The following is a 19816-nucleotide window of genomic DNA, read 5'->3' as shown; positions in this document are numbered from 1 at the left end:
CTCCTCCTTCTCCTCCTTCTCCTCCTTCTCCTCCTTCTCCTCCTTCTCCTCCTTCTCCTTCTCCTCCTTCTCCTCCTTCTCCCCCATCTCCTGCCGCGGCTTCTCCTCCTGGCATGGTTCCGGGGGCGCCCGCGACTCCTGACCGGGGGGTTGCAAGGGAGGTTCCTCGATGCTGGACGGTTGGATGGCTGATGTTCCCTCAGATGCTTCCGTCACGTCCTCCACAGCGGTGGCTGCACCTGGGGGGGGTGGTTCCTTGGTAAAGGCGTCCTCTTGCGGCACTGTCATCGCCTCTTGCTGCTGCTGCTTGTCTTGTTGTTGTTCCTCGGACGGTGTGGACTGTCCTGTCATCTCAACATCGCTCTCCATGACCACATCAGCCAGCGGCTCCGGAGACGGAATGTTGCCCACGCGGTCAGCCGGGGGAATGAAAGTATCAGATGGTTGAAGATCCACCGCCGCATCACCTTCCGGGGCGCGCTGATCAACGGCCGCCTGGGCCTCGTCTGTAGGGGGAGCCCGGGACTCAGTCGGTGCTGGAGGCATGGCTTGCTCGGAGCTTTGTGCGGCATCTGGTGGGGGAGCAGTCCCGGCGGCGAGGTCTTGTGACGCCCCTGTTTCCGCTGGCGAGGCAACCTGTGGTGAGACATCCGTGGGGGATGGCAGCACCACATTCTTAAGCGGGCTGCCTTCGAGTCTCGGAGACGCAGATGAGGTTGGGTGTAAAAGCGGCGCCAAAAGAGGATTTGGCGAAGGGGACTGTTGGGTTTGCGAGGACATGATCACGTCGGGCGCAAGTTCGGCTGTGTCTGATGAAGAGGGTTGTGGGACCGATGGGGGAGCGTCGGTCATCTCTTGATCTTGGTCTTCTGTATCGTTGTCATCGTCTTTATCCTCGCCGTCTTCTCCTTCGCCTTCCTCCCCTTCGTCTCCCTCGTCGCCATCGTCATCTCCCTCGTCGTCATTTTCCGCCATTTCGCTGTCGGGATTGTTGGACTCGTCCTGTTCCTGCTTGATGCTCTGCTGTACGGAGAAAAGAAACATCAGCCCAAGGTACGCGGGGAGGGAGCGGAGCGGAGGGGGGAAGAGAGGATTAATATAAAAGTAGAGGGACGCACATTTTCGTCATTGACAAGGTCTTCTGGTTTCGGCATGACGGTCGCACTGCCATTCCCAAGCGCCTGGTTTTGCGCCGGCGCCGGCAGGGGAATCAACTTCTTCTTCCGACCGCGGCCAGGACCGCCGAGTTTTTTATGCTTTTTCGGTGGCGGAGGACGGCGGTTATTGCGTGGCGCAGTAGCAATGGCCTGGTCTCCCGGAGCAGGAGCCGGGACAACGGTTGTGGAGATGATCTCGCCGTCGACCTGCTGGCCGTGCTGCAACGTAACCTCCTGGGTGTAGGGGTTACCGGCGGCGTCGATCCTCCTGACGGTAGCACGTGTAATGGTGGCGCCAGTGAGAGGGGCGACGACGGACTTGGACGCGACGGTGACGACGCCCTTGCGGCGCTTGGCGAGATACGATGGGGGAGAGCCCTCGGCACTACGATCGACCTGCTTCCACACCGTCGCCTGGAATCCCTTGGTGCACGTGCCTTCCTCCTTCTTCTCGTTCTTATCCACGGTCACTTCTGGATCGACCTCTTCGTCCTCCGCAGGCCTCTTGTAAAGACGGCCGGCGCGGGCTGCTCGAAGAAGTTCCTGGCTGTGTTGTGGCAGCAGGGCGGTGTCGCGGGGCATGCCCCAGAGGAGTTCGCGTGACCAAATATCGTTCTTCTTCGTCGTCTCCGCTGCTGGCGGCGACGCGACCTGCACCACCTCATGGCGCCATTGTCGGACGGGAAGACCTTCAAAGTCATCGTGCTCGATAAACGCACCGCGATTGGCCCTTCTTGTCTATAACCTCGAGACGATGATGTGAGTGGTGACTGGCTTTATTACGGTAGTTCGTGTTTCGAGGAAAAGGGACTTACTTACGCCTGGAGGCATCCTGGTTGAATGGCTTCCCTCGCGCCCAAGTGCCACCTTCGTACACTATGAACCTAATGCAAGACTAATACAGGGCGCTGGGTAGTTTAATCAACACGATCTTTTGTAGCGGGATTGTGTCGGGTAGGTGGCGGGATATTCATGGACATTATTGGGTAGGAAGTCTTCCTATCGCGTCGGGGGCTGAGGGATCGGTGCTGGCAGGCCGCAGACGATGGCACGGTACGGGGTAATGGAGCGCGATGCTCGGGAGCCTGGGGTGAAATATACTACACAAGCAGCGTCGATACTTGATGCGCGTTGCTCAGTATAAGGTACACCAAGGACTCGTTCTGTCGGATGAATGTTGAGGGTAGAGAAAATTGCCGGTTTCCCTGTGTATGGGTAATTACCTGGGAATTGGACGGTGTCGCGGTCGCAAAGCGATGTCCTGGATGAATGTCAGCATATTTCACGCCAAGTACACTGTGGAGCGTATGATTGATTACATAAGTTAGGCTTCGCTGTTTGTGTTCGCACGCCGCCTGACATACCTATATTATAGGTACCTTATGTAAAGAAAGTTGTAACTTTCAGGATAAATCCCCCAATGTCTGTTTAACTACACCGTAGGTATCGCCGACGCCATATACCTAAAGCAGCACGTTAAGTTGGCACTCGACTTAACCCGGCAGAAAAAGCGAGTACGTTGTATGGAAGAAATGCATCCATCAGAGATGCCCTCATCAAAACAGCCGACTTCGGCCTCTGGCTCGAGAGTGATGTCCTAGGCCTACCTCATCAACTTCGTTATTTCCCAGAGGGCGCCTCTAGAGGAGAACTAGGCGAAACGATTGGCCTTGTCATGATCGTTCTTTCTCTCATTTTCCTCGCTATTGCCGAAGCCATTGATGGGCATTATTTTAGTCGTTGTGTTCATATTCAATGTTATCGCTTTCCAAGGCCGACAGTCCATCCGTTCCTCTCAGTGGCCAAGGTGAATGCATGATCGCGATATCCAGGCAAGAGAGTGCCCATGTAGCTGGTTGATTAGAATAAGATGCAGTGAAAAAGAGTCTATATTCTCTTCTCACAGATATTCCGCGCCGTCCTGATCCTGGGACAGCCGAACAGAGTAATACCTCGCCCTTTCAAGTCGTTCCCCAAAATCCAATAACCGACCCTATCGTTCCTACACGATGTCGTGGCCTTTCGTCAGCCCCTACCTTAAGAAAACAACACAACCCCGTGGTATCTGGTGTACAGTTATAGTCTCACATCCCCCATAGCTAAGGTGGTAGAAGTCGGCAAAGTGCGTCGCTGTAACAGCATTTCCCTAGCTGTCAGTTTGTTCTTTCTTTCCCCATGTCGGCAAATCGACGACGCCATATCCGCTCAATCCCACCTAAAACCAGTGATATTAGCATGCATCGAACACCAGGTCGAGGGCCCAGAAACTTTTGCTCCTTACCCTTGTTCCTTCTGTCTTATAATACCGCCATGCTCACCCGTCTCTTTGCCCTGGTTCCCCATCATTAGCCATGATTCGATTTTTGATTCGGAAAAAGGAAAACACTTACCGATCTGCCTCCCTCCACGACTAACCGATCCATCTGATAGAATTGGCTGACAACGGTCGCCCTCTGTTCATCTCACAAGTCAGCAAGGGGCCCCTCATCGAGAACTGCGAACTGCGTGACAGCAAACTTCTCGTGACAAGGTTGATATCCACCCTCGATACCACCTGCAATGGCTCTCCACGGTGGGAAAAGGGACAAAGAATCCCGAGACTAACCTTCAAGACCTGCAGCTCCTTCAACCCCTTCTGAATAAGCTCCTGCACCATACGCGGGTCGTCCACGGTCTTGTTCTCCCGGAACGCATCCCTCGTCCGTCGCTTCGCGTACTCTCGGAAATTGTAGGCCGCGAACTGGTCGCCTTGTCGGAGGAGTTGTCGGTACTGCGATTCAAAATCGTCAGCTCGGCGTGACCAAAACAGAGCGTAACATGGCTCTTTCGTTCTCGTGATGGTTCATCGGAACACACAGGGGAGAGAGATTCCGAGGATCAAGCGCCCGAATGGCGGGGAAGAGGAAACCTACTAATGAACGAGCTTGCTGGGGCGCGTCGCCCTTCAGCGCTTGTATTGCTGTCGCCATGGTCCGGGAAGCTCGATGCGGGAAAGAAATGTGCTGGAAGCGTTGGAGAAGCAGGTGGGAAATGTGAGATAGGATATCTATTCTCTCTGTTTGCGATGGCTGTGTACCGGGAAGATGTTCGATGCGGCTTTCAACCTATGATGCAACGGTTTTTTTTTTTTCCTTTTAGGCACAGGGCCGATGTTCGGTATTGCAGCGTCGGAGATCGGCGGAGTCGGAATGATGACTCAGCTTCGGCGGGCATTGATCCGCCAGAGCCGATTCAGACCGAACCTCACCAATTCCTCCCTACGACCATGTGCAGGAAACGAAGCTCATGAATGGAATAAGTATTTTGATCCGTCATCATGTCATTTACTATTTTACTATGCATGGCTCTTGGTCTAAGCTTTTTTTTTTTTTTTTTTTTTTTCAGAATATTGCACTACATGTTGAAATTGAGAATGGTATCGCTCCAGATGTCTATCCGTCGTAGATGTGTCCTGTTGAACATGCTCATGCGAAGGGGCCCCAGTACAGAGAACTCAGCCCCCAGTCCTGTTGGGGCGATATCATCTGCAGTGAAGTGAATCACCAATGATATACCTTCCCCTTTTTGCTATATCAATACCATGCGCCACCCCGAATGTGGGATGAATGGAACCCCCCAACTGCCGTGTTATAGCAGCCTCGTCGCAAACGGACCGTGTGGACCGGCGTCCCAAACGAGCTCGCCTGTTCATCGTGCTTGAATTGGGGGTTTAGAGAACGCGGGAGGTTCCAGATTCTGGCGTCCTAACCGCCGTCTACCATTGGCAAAAGAATGGCCCGAGCTCGTCCACTGGCAGGTCTTGGAGCCCCCATTGACTTCCGGGCATAGAGCAAACACGGAATCTGATTGCCGATCGTATGTTTGTCTTGGACGGCCAGCCCCCGCCGATTTGCCGCCCCAGACCTACGCCCAGAGGGTTCAGGGAGGATTAACCTCACAGCTAGATGTGACCGCCAACAAGGGTTTCACGCCTGGCTCGACTTGGCCTCCACGTACTTCTGCAGGGTGGCCTTCTGCAAGGCGCGCTGCTCGTTGATGATCTGCCACAGTTCCTCCGTCTGCTTTTGCGCCTCCCCGTCGTTCGCGGCTGCTTGCGGGGGCGGTTCTGTGAACGACAAGACGGCCTTTTCGAGAAGGTCTTCGGGGAAGCCCGGGCCATGCAGCATGGCGTCGAACCGGGTTTCCTCCTCTCCCAGGTCCGTCTCCAACTGAGAAGTGAAGGCGTAGCGAGCTTCCCCTAGGCTGGGCTTCACCACGGCTGCAGGTCTCGTGGGGGCGGGGGCCTGCAGAAGCGGGGCGAAGATCAGGTTCGTGACGGAGGCGTTCAGGTCGGCCAACTCGGTGGGGTGTCCGTTTTCGGTGAGCTGCCACTGCATGATCTTGCCCTTGGTGTGGCCGGTCAAGACGGTGGTGCCGTCGTGGCTGAGGGCCAGGCACGAGGCGGGCCCCATGTCCGGGTCGGCAACGCCTAGGGGCGAGGTGACCTGGACGACGGTGGAGGACACCTCGGCGCTGTGGCGACCAATGAGGGGCTTGTCGCCGAATAGCTCCACCAGGTAGAGGCTGCCATCCTCGGTGCAGACAAAGACGGCGCGGGAGCCGGGGTCGATGGCGACGCAGCGAGGGACGCTGGGGAACAGGAGGGTACGCAGGGGCTCGCCTGTCTGGTAGTTCCAGAGGACGCAGGTCTTGTCCTTACTGGCGGACACGCAGATGCTCGTCTCCGGGCTCGCGCTCTCGTTGAGGGCGAGTGCGGTGATGGCACCGCGGTGGTTGGACAGAGTCAGGTCGGGCTCCAGCTCGGTGGCGGCATTCCTTTCCAGGAGGCGGGACAGAGTCCAGACGTGGATGTTGGAGTCTTCGGACCCGGTCAACACGTGATGAGGTGTTGTCGCGACACACGAAACGGGCTGGACATGGCAGGGGGGTGTGGTGATTAGGCGTCCTGTACAGGTCTAATGCCGGATACGGGTTAAGGGGGGTCAGTCGCGATGCTGCAATAGAACGGGGGACATCAAGCGGCCGGAGAAAGCTCGCAAAGCGCACTACTTTCCACGTACCTCCCATAAGATCAAGCTCCCCTCGGCAGTACCGACAGCCAGAACGTCACCGGCGAGGGCAAGTCTCCGGACGCGCTCGGGAAAGGTGACGGTGACTTCCTGGTTGCCGCGTGCTCTTGAGTACACATGGACCTGTGACTTGTCTTGTTGCGCGGCGAAGACATGGGACGGGCCCAAAGCCAAGCCACTGGGTGGCGCAGAGCTCTTCTTGAAGGTGGACTTGACGGCGTAGCTAGGGGTAAGGGCATGGCAGTAGATTCCGACGTCCTTGGAAACGGCGGTATTGGGGGCCACCGGGGGGCCACAAACGGACGAGTAGAACTCCTCGGAGAGCATCGTGTGTGTCGTGAGGGGTGTGTGAGATGAGTTGCGCTGATGGTAGGATCAAATTGGTCCCGCAGGGGCGAAGCTGGGGAAGATCAGCTTGAGATTTTGCGAGATCTTCTGAGGTCTTGATGGCGTTCCTCAAGTTTGGAAGAAGACGTGTAAGCAGCCAACAGCCGCACGAGCTGTTCTTTTAAAACGATACCAACAAGAGACCCCTCCAAAGGCTCATTGGGGATGATATGAAACCGACAGGCAACTAAACCACCGCACAGCACCGTTTCTCGCGTTGTCTGTCAACTAGCCAGTATTCAGAACTTTTGCTGATCCAATTTGACTCCGAGTGAGCGAGTCGGAGTGTCCCTCCTTTGTAGGTCCAGTACTTGGCCTGGGTCGCTGAGACGACAGGGTCTGTAAGCAAATATAACTGAGTAGAGGGAGCAGAGAAGAAGAAAGTAAAAATGAAAGGGAAATTTTGGCTGGTGTTGCAGTGTTGCAGTCGCGAAGTTGGGAATCGGACTGATATCTGATATCGACAATGGATCACGGTGGAAATTTTGGCGATCCCTGACCTGAAGTTTCGACGGTCAGAGGGATGAGATTTTGGACAGCTGGTAGCAACTGAAGTGGCTAAAGCAAGCTGAGGCTTGTGCACCAGCCACACCACTCCCAGGATACAGGATAAGAGTGGAGAAAGTGGAGAAAAGTTGCTGCCTGGACATGGAAAACGGCAACTACCTAATTAATAATTACAACGTACCTAACATCCTGATCGTCATTTAAGTCCCCACCCCTCCTTCTGGGATATACCCCATTTGGGACATAACTTTACACCAAAACAGGGCTTTTTAGACCCCTGCTATTTTATTCAATAAAATAGTAAATATTATAAAATTAAAACCCTACATAAAGTAGAAATCAAGTACTAATATGCTATTCATAGTTTTGATATAGGTCTAGTAGAAGAGCTATACTATAGCTTAGAAGTTAGAGAGTTAATTTTGTTAGTGTTAGTATATACTATATAAGGAATCCTTAACAAATAGAAATATATTAATTATAAATTAAGTAATATAGGTATAGCTATAAAATAAGTACTAAAAATAACCTTCAACTCTATACTATATATCTTTATTACGTATCTAATACTATATATTCTAGTTTCCATAATATAACTAAAAGTAGACTTCCCCTACTAAATCTTTATATAGGCTTACACGTATTACTTAATAACTTCTCGAATACTATATACTTTTTTATAAGGGTTCTATAGTAGTATTTATGAATTTTAGGCTATTTTCTGATATTTAAGGTATATTTTTCACGAGTAATACTAAGCTATTATGAATATTCTTAGTTATATTTTAAGTTACTAAGAAAACACATACTAAAATAAATAAATATTCAAGGCCTAACTTCTAAGCTATAGTATAGCTCTTATACTAGACCTATATCAAAACTATGAATAGAATATTAGTACTTGACTTTTACTTTATATAGGGTTTTGATTTTATAATATTTACTATTTTATTGAATAAAATAGCAGGGGTCTAAAAAGCCCTGTTTTGGTGTAAAGTTGTGTCCCAAATGGGGTATGTCCCAGAAGGAGGGGTGGGGACTTATAAGTTATTACCATTTCCTTCCGGGTACATACATCACGGCTGAATCATTGCGTCCCTCCCTGCGTGCGGTGCATGAGAAAGTGTTCAAGACAAATAAATCGTCAATTGGCTTGCTCCTTGCTCCTTGCTCCTCGCTCCCACCTACATATAACCTACTGACTAATGAAGCCTCATTTTCCTTTCTCCTTTCAAAACTGGAACATCTCAACTGATATTGAGGCAATATTGCCTGAAACCTTGTGTCGGATTTAGGAAGAAGAAAAAAAGAAAAAAAGAAAAAACCCTCTTGTCTCGCCCTTGCCTTGGTCCTCTCGTACTCGAACGAATGCGACTGACTGCTCAGCTGCATGAGGTCGCATACACTAAATCACAAGATCCCTGTGTAATGTTGACTGATAATGTCGTGTCTACCTTACTCAGTACCGAGGAGATTGCTATACGCGAAGTAGCGGACGAGTTTTCGCGTACAAAGTACGTTCGACGATCGAAGAGGCCCGTTCTTTACGTCGAAATTAGATACATAGATAGCTGCCGCGTTTTGCCCCGTTTCCCCTGTGAATCTTTCTACACTAGAAAAGAAGACGATCTTCGTCTAACACGGTATGCTATGGGGCGCTCTGGGGCCATCAGAAGAAGCCTGGGCAGCTTATTGTACTCCGTATTATCCACACGTTCACATGTTCGCCGCCGACGGCCGGCCCACGCTGCTGGGTGTCCACTACAACGTACCTAACTAATACACGTGTAGACTGCCCACCCCCTGTCCCCCTGTCCCCTTGTCCTTTTTCAACCATAACCTGGCCAATGCAATCTCCAGGACCGACTTTCGAAGACGGACGCCCCCGGGCGGTTCAATAATTATTAATTACACTGTTTCATCAATCGAAAGAGCACTGGAAACCCCTGATGCCGGCAAGTTGGTAACGAATCCGACGACGTCCACACAAAAAAAATGTACGACGTACGTGTACAGTACATAAGCCGCCGCAGGCAGGACATGAAGCCCTGGAAAGGCGAAAGGCCCAGCCAGCGTTGTACGTTGTAATTACGTTGTAGCTGAACTGGTCAACGTCGAGCCACATCGCATCGCATCGCATCGCATCACTCACCTGGGCGGACCTGGGCGGTGCGATGACATGACCTGCATTGCTTGCCCCTCTGCGGCGTCACGATGCAACCGATCCGGGACGAGGGGACAGGACGGGCGCTTAGCCTTTAGGCTGCGATATCATCACCATATTAACTACCACCCGCTATCCCTCCGTCGGCCTCCCCCCCCCTTTCGACTCCTTGTGCGACGGAGTCGACTCTATTACTGCGTAACATTGTCCAAATTGGGGGGTTGATGGCGGACGCCTCACGCATGATTGCGTTTCGGATGGTTACAGGAACCTCGCAGGAAGAAAGAATCGCAAAGAGTCATATCTCCCTGGCATATGTAGGTACGTGGGCGTGGTACGTTTAGTTTCCACGATGTGAAGCTACTGTATGCATGCAGCTTTTCCCCTGTAGGCTCCCGAGACTGAGACCGAGGCCCGAAAGCAAGGGCAACGACAACAACACCCCCTCCACTCGTTGATGGTCTTTCCTATCCTCCCCGCTCCTCTAGGACAACTCCGTCAGCGGCAGTCCGCCTTTTAGTAGACCCGTTGGCGCAACCACCTCGTGACACCCTGGTTGTCTGGCTGGCCCAAGGTCGGTCGCCGCCTGTCAAAAGGACGAGGGCTAAAAACAAGAAGGCATTTAAATGCTCTAACCTTTTTGCTTTTCAACTCGTCAAACTTGCCCGTCAACGAATTTTAGCCGAGGGACAGATACGATACAATGGGGGGTTTTTTTTTTCTTCTCGCGCACTTTTCCACCTACGAGGTACGTTGTACGGCTTCCCCTCAGACACGCCGATATGGACAAGAGACTCCGGACAAGGTCATTGCGATAGGACTCCATTGCGATATGTCAGTCGAGAGACACCTCCTCCATCATGCACTGCACATTCACCCCGCAAAAGATGGAGGGGGCGGAAAGCTCGTGCATAAGTTGGCGTCGCCATAAAACTTGGCCCCCATGTTATTTTCTTTTTATTTTTCCCTTTCTTTCTTTTTCTTCTTTTCAGCCCCTCAAGACAGTTGGTAGCAGCACAGTCTTATCCCTTTATATATATATATATATATATATAAATTCGTTCCTTCTCTTGGCCTCCTCCATTGCCCCTGACTTGGGTTATCCTTGTCTCAGTCCTGTAGCTCTCCACTCTCCCCCTTGACTGCTATCTTACCTACCCTCGTAGTTGGCTCCGTCGTCATGGGGCAACTGGCGTGGCTTGTGGAGAAGGATTGAGACTAGCACAGCACTAGAGCCGCTGTTCTTTTCGTGTTCTCTGTTCTCTGTTGACTCTGTTCTGGTATCGTGTCTTGTGCCTTGGGCGACTGGGTCTTGGAGGCAAGTGTCTCGCAACCCAGGTTTATGACAAGGGGGGTTTTTTTTTTTCTTTTTTCGCTTTCTTTTTCCAGCATGCATGCAGTACAACGTACGAATCGAGGCATGCATCTTGAGTGTCAGCGTGGTATCACGACAGATGCAAGTATCCTCGCCCAGCTCTAAGCACCGCCCTTTTTTTCTTTTTTTTTCTTCTTCTTTTTTTTCTCTCTCTTCTTTTCCCCTTTCTCCCTTTTCATCCCTCTTAACTCCTCCAAATATCCGTATTCGGCCCCCCTTCCCCTCCCTGCCCCCAGCGGATTCCTGGGATATAAGATTATGGCGATCACGTCCAAGTGGCCCCAGGCCGCCCCCCTCCCCCCCCATGCTGTTCCCTTCGTCCCCATCGCTTCATTCGTCCAATGACACTGCCCACGACCCCTCGACCCTTGCCGCCTGCACCCCATGCTCGCTTTCGACATTGCACCCGGTCCTTCGCATGTCCCACGGAGTCCATGCTCCCCCGACGCCCTGGCCAGGAAAGGGACTTTTTCTTCATCCCGTATTAAAAGTCCAAATCCCCCATCCCTGACGCGTCGACGCTCCGTCCGGAGCATGAAACGCCTGTTGCCCTTGACCCTTCCGTCGTCCAAGAACCAGAATTACCGTCACCACTCCACCGCCTTCTCTCCCCGTGCCTGTTCAGCCTGTCCATGCGGCGGCACAATGGCCGTCGTCGAACCCGAACCCGTTTCTCCCGTTATGGACTCGCCCATGGACATCGACGCTGCTCTGGACACTGGAGCCAACTCCTGCAACTTCCCCGAGATGCTTGCCCGTGACCTCGAGTGCTCGAGCCTCGTTTTCGCCGCTCGGGAATTAACCGCCGGCGCGCCGTCCCGCGAGCTAGCCTACGGAAACAGTCAATGGCGCCAGCCCCAACGAGAACGGGAACATGAACCCGCGTCCTTGTCACCGCGCTTCTCGGCATCTTCAGTTCCGTCCCATCCGCCCGATTCACCAACGCAACTACCCGTCGTTCGCCTCGAACGAGCCCGGGATATCGCCGGTCCCTCGACCACAACTACAACCACGATCACGGCAACGACGACGACCACCCTGGAAGCATCCAACTCCGATGCCGATGTTGCATCCATATCGAGCGGCCATTCTTTCAGCGAGATCGAACCTGCCTCCGTAAGGCAGCAGTCCGTCATTACTACAGCAACTTCTATCACCGGCAGCGGAAGACGATCAGCAGCATCACACAAACGAGACACCTCTCTCAGCCATGCTACGAATGCCAGCTGGATTGACCTGGAACCGGATGCCGACGGCGACCTGGAGACGACGACAGAGTTGAAGACGACAATACCACGGACTGAGCCGGGGAGCCCCCGCATCGGCAGCCGGGAATCAGCAGCAAAGCGTCCCCGTTCGACGTCCCGCGATGATGGGCGTGCACGAAGCCCGCTCAGGGCGTCGTCCGCGAATGCAGCTACCCACCAGAGCCTCCCCAATCCTTTCGCCGACTTCTCTGGGTCAGGGCCGGCAAGTCGGGCATGGAGCTTGCAGGTATACCCGCGTCCCCTATCAGAAGACCAGAGGCGAAGGTCGCTGCATTGCGTTGAAATCTCTGTCCCGCAACGGCGATCATCGCTCAGGAACCAGGCCGCCTATGCGACACTGGAGCCGCCAGCTCGGACTCCGACCACTTTCGCGGAATCGACCAGAAGCTCCATGCCACCACGCCCTTCTTCACGGAGTCCAGGACGCGTTGCGAAACCGTATGGACTAGGTGAGCCAGATGAGCCAGATGAGCCAAAGTACCCGGAAGAGCAAGCCAGCCAATTGGGATCGCCAATCGACGAGGACCTAAAAGACGAGATTGAACCGTGGTTTCGCTATCTCGACGAGCAGGGCGGCTCTTCCGAAGGGCCGAAACGACACTCCCCCGTGAAACACCGCCCGTTGCTATCACCGACCTCGCCCATCGACGAAGTGCAACAATGGCTAGAAGCGTCCATCGACGCCGCACCGGCGGACGAGTACCAAAACCGTCGGATACCCCTGCCACCCGACGTAATCGAGACTCTGCGCGTCTCCATCACCTGTTTCCCCGAGACGATGCTCCTCTGCTCCAGCCTCTCCATCGAGACGATCCGCAGCTACGCCAAAAAGATGAAGCACCCGGCAGACGAACCGGTGCGCCGCACCCAAACCCCGCCCCCGTCGCCCAAGAAGTGGAAGTGGCCCGCCGTCCTAGGTCAACGACGCAGCGTGTCCTCTCTGAAACGCGAATATACCACCAACCAGCGCTACTTCTCCTCCGAACTCACGCCGGCCGCCGAGCTGGTCCCCGCCATGGCCCCGTCCGTCCCGCAACCGCAATGGTCACGCCTGCGCAACATCTTCCCCCAGGGCTCGGATTACCTCCTGGACGCCCTTTTCGCTCACCTCGTCGCTTACAGCTACGTCTCCAGTCTCTTGCCCCGGCAGCCGCCGCCGGGACCGTCGGGACCGTCGCCTCCACGGTCCGAACGCTGCTCGAGCGACTCGTCGTTTCACCGCCCGCCGCCGCGCGAGAGCAAGGACTCCTCATCTACCAATGACATCCCCCGGAAAGCCTGGAAAATGCTGGGCCTCGAAGAGATGGAAACTACTGGCGGCTGCGGCGGCACAGCACCATCCCCGCGGGCGTCGTCCGTATCCCCGCAGCAGCAGCAGCAGCAGCAGCACCACCACCACCACCACCACCAAGAACAACAACAACGCATCGTGCGCAAAAAGTCGAGCTTCATGGACAGTATGCGGTCCTCGCGGCTCCCGCCTCCCACGCAGGGGCCGGCGGAGCAGGCGTCGATGCGAGAGCTCCAGATCGGCTTGGCGCGCTGTGTGGGCAAGCTGGTTGCCACGCTGCGGGCTGGTCTGCCCGAGGGCGACGAACTGCTCATGCTGGCGGGTGAGTATCCCAAGGCTGGGGAGATTGATCCGCTTCTCGTCAGGACGTTGTGCGAGATTGTCAGGTGTTGCGAGGCGGCGTGAGACACCGAAAAAGAAGAGCAAAAGAAGATACAAAGAGAGAGAAGACGATGTTTAGGTGACGAGTGATCTGATGGACAAGTATGCAATTTCTTTTTTTAATATCAATAGGGGAATGAATGGGTGGTCAATAATGGTGATGGCCAGGGGGTCATTCCTTTTGTCTTAGACGACCTTTATTCGGGCGTGCGGCTTTTTTCTTCTCCTTTTCTTTTCCTTTCCTTTTTCTGCTTTACTTCTTCTATTTCTCTTCTCTTCTTTTTCTTTTATTCCTTTGATTTATTTTCTGTCATTTCTCTTCCTACACTTTCATTTGTTCTCTTTTTTCATTCATCATCAGGATAGGATCATCAATCTCTCCAAAGGCGTCAGATGGCGGGGGGAAAATATACCCATACTTTCTTCTTATTCATATCTATCTTGTGCTTTTCTAAGACATAAGTGCTGAATTCTTTTCAAGTTACAACGTACAGGCGGGATCCCAGGATCTGGCCCCTCGGTGGTTTGCGGGAGTCGGGTACATCACACGTCCATTGACGCGGAGGCAACGGACGAAGAAGTTGCTGATACCCAACATGGAGGCGCTGGTCAGCAGGAGAATGGCCAGCGCGATGGCGCCCATCTGACTGAGGTTCCCGCTAAGGGCGGCGGCGAGGTACATGAAGGACTTGGCGACGCCTTCGAGGAGGCCCTGTCTCCGGCTTAGAGGACTGAGGAACCCGCACGTGGTGACGGCTTGAAGGTCCTGACGCGTGCCGCGAAGGACGACGATGGAGGTCGGGGAGAGAGGTATGGTATATTCGGTTCTTGCTTTTCCTTCCGTCCTCCGGGAGCGGCGTTGGTTCCAGTACGTCGACGGCAGGGCGAATGCGGATGTTGTGGTGTGGACTGAGGCGGGCTCGAAAGGGGTTACAGTTATGGTATGGCCGGCCATGACTGGGATTGGGATAGCGTCCATCGCGACGGAATCGGGATCATGTCGCTCTTCAATGATCATAATGTTGATGGCGCGGGAAAAGATGAGCATGAGGATGACGCTGAAGCCCCACCCTAAGTGTACGTGAGGAGAGTCAGCTCTGCGAAGGGTATGCTCGACTCGGGGCATTCCTTTTTTCCTCTTAGTGCCGTTGTGTTGGCTCCTTGGGCAGAAGGGAGAAGAGAGAAGCAGAAATAGCCTCCCGGGGGGGGGAGGGGGGGGAGCGGGAGGTATAAAGAAAAAGGAGAGAAAAAGAGAAAAGAAAAGAAAAAGAAAAAAAGGGGGCGGGGATGGTCTTACAGTCTGTCGACACAATACACAGGATCACGGCGCTAATGGTGAGGAGGGGGGTACAGAGGTATAGAAAATGGCTAGCAATCTCGGCCAGAATCCATGCCCTGTCCTCCTTCACCGAGTGGTCCGGCTGCTCGGTGAGCTTCTCATTGCTCCCAGGCCTGGGCTGAGGAGTTCGCTTCCTCAAGGCGTCGAGATACGTCGTGGACGGGATCATCTCCGGCCAAACTTCAAGACCGACGTTGAAAGTCCACACGCGCTTGGTAGAGGCCCAGCCGTTGTTCCCGACTAGCGCCGATTCTTCCAATCTGCGTCCGTCATCCCCGGATGCGGTAGTGAGAGGCGTGACGGAGCATGGGAAGTCGTCGCTCTCGACTACGCGCTGGAGAAACCGCAGAGTGGCGTGGTTGTGGACGGGCCAATGTCGGACCCCGGCAGGATCAGGCGTGGGTGTCTGGCCCTCGGAGGTGGCGGCGCGTTGGCCCGTCTCGAAGGCTTTGGGGAAGCGAGTGTACAAGCCGTAGATGGTGTCCGCGGATTGCTGGTATTGCAGCCCTGGGGCCAGAATAAGGACTTCGAAGATGGATACGCCGCCTCTGAAGGCTGTACGGTCAGGGATGCTGTGGAGGTCGGCGAGGGCGAAAAATGCGGCTGGGGACAAGTCGAATCCTGGGATAGGAGTTTCAATCATTTAGGTGGAACGATACTGTGTTGATGGAAAAGGCCAAAAAAAAAGGCGATGTGCGAAGAGCATGAGCATGATGGCATGTTTCGTCCCCGCGGGGGGCTAAATAAACGAGCCCGTGTTGACAGTTGACAGTTAGGTACCCTATTCAAGGTCTTGAGGGAGAGGAAGGGGCTTTCGGTCTTTCTTTCCTCGCAGCGGTGAAGGCCATCGATCGTAGTTTCTGTTTCTTTTCCCTTTCTCCGCCGCCTCCACGGTCACAGTTCACTAAGGTACCTCTCTTTATACCTTACCTTACCGTAAGGTACCTTAAGGTACGTAGAAGAGTCCTATCTACCTAAGGTAGGTTGGGACGGCTAAAAGTCCGCGTCGTAGAAAGGTAGAAGAAGGTCGAGCATACTACATCTACCACTCATACTTAATGCCGAACCGGCCACATAGCTCCGCTGCGGTTGCTTGTATCGTCTGGTCCAGTCGCCGAACTCACGACCTGCCTCGCTCCGGTCTCTCTTTCGTAGGTAGTGACAAACTGCGAAGGTGCCGCGTGACCTGCTTCCAATTCCCACTATCGAGCCACGACTCGACAAAACGCAGAACAACTTCCTCTTCCCATTCGTTCCGTTCCGAATAGAAGTCGCACCGGAGACGTAGGCGCTCGATGTTTCTCGCCAGGACACGATCCAGATTATGAGTGGTGCCATCGGCTATCGAAAAGGTTCCGGTCAAAAATGGCATAGGAGCCTCAAGCGTCCGCAGCTCGTCTAAGCCTACCAAGGCCTGAAGTGAGCCATGAATATAGACCTCGGGTTGATCTCTGTCTCCAGGGGCATCGGTGGTGCCGGATATGATCAATTCATTCAGTGTGTGGCGCACTTGTAGGACAGCCGTGGCGAACTGATCGAGATCGATTATAGGTGACTCGTAGACAGGATCACCTGATCTGGCCACGCTTTTCATGGAATACCAGTCCCAACGGAGAGACCTAAGTCCCTTGGTCACGGCCAGCAGGTTGGTTAGGAATAGCTCGCGTACATCGCGAAGGTCTAGTATCGTAAGGTTAGACGGATCGGGCAGGTGCGACGGCCAAGTGAAGATAGTGATGGGGTTCTCGATGTCTGCCTTGACTTTTCGTATCCCCAAGAGGTAGAAGAACGGCAGAATGGTATAGGTGGTCCTCACGGGATTTTTGATTCCGGGGTAGGTGTCGTTTTGGCACGACAGCTCCTCCAGTCGATAGAACCGGGACAAGTTCAACGAACCAGCAGGACCAGCTCCTGTTCCTGCTCCTGCTCCACCGCAACCACCACAGAGTGCGAACCGGAGCATCATGCCAGTAAGCGCAAGGTCCTTGCAAAAGTTCGGCCCGAGATGGAAGACTCGGAGCTCATGCAGTTTTGACAAGAGCAGAGCTACGAATGCGTCCATCCGCCCAGAAGACAGCTCCTGCGTCCATAGCTGCTGATGCTCCTGCGGAATGCCAATCGCGCGGACGGAGGCCACAGCTTCTCCCACGAGGGAGACATCGACGGGGATTCTCGGCGGCAGGTTGCGGGACCAGACGCCAGTTCAAGTATTCCCGTCCAGGCGAAGTCTCCGCACAAAGGAGCCTAGTTCCGGTCTTCGAAGAGCGCTCCGGAGCAGTAGCGGCACCAGGGAAGATCTTTCTTGTTCCAGCCACGTCCAGCTAATATCAGAGTATAGCAGTGGCTCGGCGGCATGACGAATGCGATGATTGAGAAGGCATATGCCGCGCAGATCAGACTTCGGTAGGAGCTCGAGTATGCCGCACAAGATCTCCTCGGGGCAGCTCAGAACCAACGCGTTTTGGGATGCCATGTTACAGAGGGGTTAGTCGAGGTTGCGTGTCTAACTTCACAGTACCAAGAGCGGGGATATTATTGTAGAAAGAACCTAGAAGCGTTGTCTATAGAGCCACTACTTATTAAGTGAACATAGACGTGTCGTTTAAGGTAGTGCACGTCAAAACCCATAAGGTCCTAATTCATACCCAAGGTAGACCGTCAGACCGTCTGGTTTAGCCAGGGACATATTCCATCCCACTTCAATCCGAGGGGGATGTTGGGCAATTATTGGTCTAGTTACATAGGATACATTTGTCCACACATGTTCACAAATCAGCCGAGGCCGGCTGGCTCAATCGGTAGAGCGTCTGACTACGATTGGTATATCAGGAGGCTGCAGGTTCGAGTCCTGCGTCGGTCACTATTTTTGCCCCTATAATACTTGACGGGTTATTGTTTGTTTCTACTGCCGATTACTAAGCGCCTATTATTAAACACGTTATTGGAATAAATCATTAGCAATAAGTCTTTACTTAGCTTATGCTTTCCCTAAGTATATATTTTTTATCTTATAAAGTATCTATCTTAATTTATTTATTTATTATAAACAAAGGAGATAAAACATATTTCCCTTTTTAAACTAGTAAGAAAACCTCACAAGGGCAAAAAGTAATATTCTTAGTTACATAAGAAGAACAAAAATGAAGTTTCCGAATCGGGGAATCGAACCCCGGGCCTGTCGGCGCAGTTGGAATGAGAGCGACAAATGTTAACCACTACACCAATTCGGATTTTTTCTTGTTAAAAGCGTGAAGCGTAATGCGGCACTATGACTCGAAAGTACAAGCCAAGTCCAACTTCTCCTGTCACGCCAACCTCATCGAGCACCTGAGCACCGATAACCGATAACGCGATAAGCCGATAAGTCGGGAGCTCCCCCCAAACCTCGAAGCGACAGGCACCTTTCCGGACCGAGGACTTGAATCTCAACCTTAACCACGAGCCTCAGCAACACCAGTATCACCTTGTATCGAAAACAGAACGGCATGCCCAAGACTTCGCCACAACATTGACAATGGTGGACCCCAACTTTACCGTTTATATCAGGCTCCCTATCCCCAGAGGTGACTTTGTGGATCCGCCTCCTGTGAGTCCTCTCGACAAGAATCAAGAACTGGCCAGTGCTGATCATGAGTTAGATTGATTGGGATTCCTCTAAAGATGACACGCTGTGGAGCATTGTGTCAGGTGCTGCCAAAACCGAGATAGACTGTGAGCATCGAAGCCCCGGAGTCTTGTAGCTTGCTCCCGAACCGGCAACCCCTCTTCCCTTATAGCTAACCGACCTTCTGTAGGGGATGAGCTGTGAGTTAAAGTCACGCACTACAACAGCGTGATTGTTTGCCTTTTGCCATGAGCTCACATACCCCTACCAGAGCTTTACGTTTCGCTGTCACCGTCCCGTTCCTCCTCCAACAAGCCGCATACCTCACCGAGCGCCATGCGTCGCAAGTTCGAGCCCAGGTTCGTAAGGCCACTGCAGCGGCTAAAGGGTCTGCGGCGCCCTCGCCTGTTCCAATGTCCGAACATCCGACACAACACGCCCGCGCGATCTCCGCTCTTTCCCTCCGCCGCGATTCCCGAATTGACGGAAGCGGTGTCGGCACCCCCGTCCCTTCCGCTCTTCGGCCCAACGTCTCCCGCAACCCCTCTGCCAATACTGCCGTCCACGTTAGCGTAAACGCGGGAAACGGGACAGGGGGGAGTATCTCATCACCACGCACCAAGCCCCCGCCGCCGCCGTCGCTGCAGCAACTGCAGCTTCCACAACAAAAGCAGCGCCATCGGCTCGCCTCCCTACCTGTCGAGAGCCCACAAAGCCCAGGGCCGGCGTCGCCGTCTCCGGACGACTCTAGCTCCTTCGATTCGTCTGAAGACTCCGAGAGTCCGCCCGCGCAATCCCGCATCATCCGCCGTCCGCCACGCTTCCAACCCGCACACCGAAACGAAGGAGGACCCCGCGACTTTGGGGATGACGACGACGACGACGAGACGGATGCAGAGCCCGCGTTTGCCGCACAGCCTACCACCGGGACATCCAACAGCTCAGTGCAGGACTTGGCGTCCACAATCCGCGGCGACCCCGCCACATCCAGGCGCCCCGATAAGGGCAAGGGCAAAGGAAAAGAAAAAGAGAAAGAGAAAGAAAAGGCCATGCAACAACAACCAGAGACATCCGACTCGTCGGCCACCAGTTCGCCTGCTCTACCATCGCGTGGTGGGCCTGGTGGAGGATCCCAGAGGCGGGCCCAGGGACAAGCGCCACTCTCCCCTCGGCGGACCATGGAATTGGCGGCTGGCATGAAAAGTCCTTCGCGAAGGGAAGGAAGTGACGGCACTCCAAGTATGGGCAGCAGTTTTAGTGACCTGGACGGTGGG

At 53.7% G+C, this 19816-nt stretch overlaps 7 protein-coding genes and 2 non-coding genes across 9 annotated transcripts in view; 4 read left to right on the top strand and 5 right to left on the bottom strand.

The window, feature by feature from the left end:
- Window positions 1–2855: 2855 nt before the first annotated feature.
- Window positions 2856–4280, bottom strand: SODALDRAFT_353138 (hypothetical protein). The gene is made up of 4 exons (XM_028613630.1): window positions 4070–4280; window positions 3763–3927; window positions 3548–3610; window positions 2856–3372 (listed from the first exon to the last, which is right to left on the bottom strand). The coding sequence occupies exons 1-4, from the start codon at window positions 4124–4126 to the stop codon at window positions 3304–3306; spliced, it is 354 nt and encodes a 117-aa protein (XP_028463259.1). The 5' UTR covers window positions 4127–4280; the 3' UTR covers window positions 2856–3303.
- An 842-nt stretch (window positions 4281–5122) lies between these two features.
- SODALDRAFT_283708 (putative ribosomal assembly complex component Ipi3) lies at window positions 5123–6553 on the bottom strand (the record flags this gene model as incomplete). The annotated part of the gene is made up of 2 exons (XM_028608429.1): window positions 5123–6112; window positions 6218–6553. The coding sequence occupies 2 exons, from the start codon at window positions 6551–6553 to the stop codon at window positions 5123–5125; spliced, it is 1326 nt and encodes a 441-aa protein (XP_028463258.1).
- Window positions 6554–8840: 2287 nt separating this feature from the next.
- On the top strand, window positions 8841–10620 carry SODALDRAFT_381607 (hypothetical protein; the record flags this gene model as incomplete). The annotated part of the gene is made up of 10 exons (XM_028615177.1): window positions 8841–8888; window positions 8981–9012; window positions 9053–9117; window positions 9220–9455; window positions 9552–9601; window positions 9676–9737; window positions 9793–9858; window positions 10076–10199; window positions 10277–10288; window positions 10407–10620. 10 exons carry the CDS (start codon window positions 8841–8843, stop codon window positions 10498–10500), a joined length of 789 nt encoding a protein of 262 aa, XP_028463257.1. The 3' UTR covers window positions 10501–10620.
- A 684-nt stretch (window positions 10621–11304) lies between these two features.
- SODALDRAFT_337444 (hypothetical protein) lies at window positions 11305–13623 on the top strand (the record flags this gene model as incomplete). Its single annotated transcript, XM_028612688.1, has 3 exons — window positions 11305–12216; window positions 12278–12343; window positions 12406–13623. 3 exons carry the CDS (start codon window positions 11305–11307, stop codon window positions 13621–13623), a joined length of 2196 nt encoding a protein of 731 aa, XP_028463256.1.
- A 228-nt stretch (window positions 13624–13851) lies between these two features.
- Window positions 13852–15848, bottom strand: SODALDRAFT_66345 (hypothetical protein). The gene is made up of 2 exons (XM_028615569.1): window positions 14897–15848; window positions 13852–14670 (listed from the first exon to the last, which is right to left on the bottom strand). The coding sequence occupies exons 1-2, from the start codon at window positions 15579–15581 to the stop codon at window positions 14081–14083; spliced, it is 1275 nt and encodes a 424-aa protein (XP_028463255.1). The 5' UTR covers window positions 15582–15848; the 3' UTR covers window positions 13852–14080.
- Window positions 15849–15851: 3 nt separating this feature from the next.
- SODALDRAFT_394444 (hypothetical protein) lies at window positions 15852–17390 on the bottom strand. The gene is made up of 2 exons (XM_028615274.1): window positions 16880–17390; window positions 15852–16846 (listed from the first exon to the last, which is right to left on the bottom strand). Exons 1-2 carry the CDS (start codon window positions 16998–17000, stop codon window positions 16059–16061), a joined length of 909 nt encoding a protein of 302 aa, XP_028463254.1. The 5' UTR covers window positions 17001–17390; the 3' UTR covers window positions 15852–16058.
- A 328-nt stretch (window positions 17391–17718) lies between these two features.
- Window positions 17719–17798, top strand: SODALDRAFT_t193. Its single transcript has one exon. It is a non-coding gene; the product is annotated as a tRNA-Arg (tRNA).
- Window positions 17799–18085: 287 nt separating this feature from the next.
- On the bottom strand, window positions 18086–18168 carry SODALDRAFT_t187. Its single transcript has one exon. It is a non-coding gene; the product is annotated as a tRNA-Glu (tRNA).
- A 284-nt stretch (window positions 18169–18452) lies between these two features.
- The window catches only part of SODALDRAFT_337443 (hypothetical protein), a gene marked incomplete at both ends in the record, with an annotated part of 1618 nt that continues 254 nt past the window's right edge, over window positions 18453–19816 (top strand). Inside the window, 3 exons of the mRNA XM_028612687.1 lie at window positions 18453–18524; window positions 18577–18649; window positions 18816–19811. Coding sequence (XP_028463253.1) covers window positions 18453–18524; window positions 18577–18649; window positions 18816–19811 — 1141 coding nt within the window. The remainder of the gene's footprint in view (window positions 18525–18576; window positions 18650–18815; window positions 19812–19816) is intronic.

The sequence above is a fragment of the Sodiomyces alkalinus genome, assembly GCF_003711515.1.
Source record: "Sodiomyces alkalinus F11 unplaced genomic scaffold SODALscaffold_11, whole genome shotgun sequence".
Classification (NCBI taxonomy): Eukaryota; Fungi; Ascomycota; class Sordariomycetes; order Glomerellales; family Plectosphaerellaceae; genus Sodiomyces; species Sodiomyces alkalinus.
This window is presented reverse-complemented; position numbering and strand designations above follow the sequence as displayed.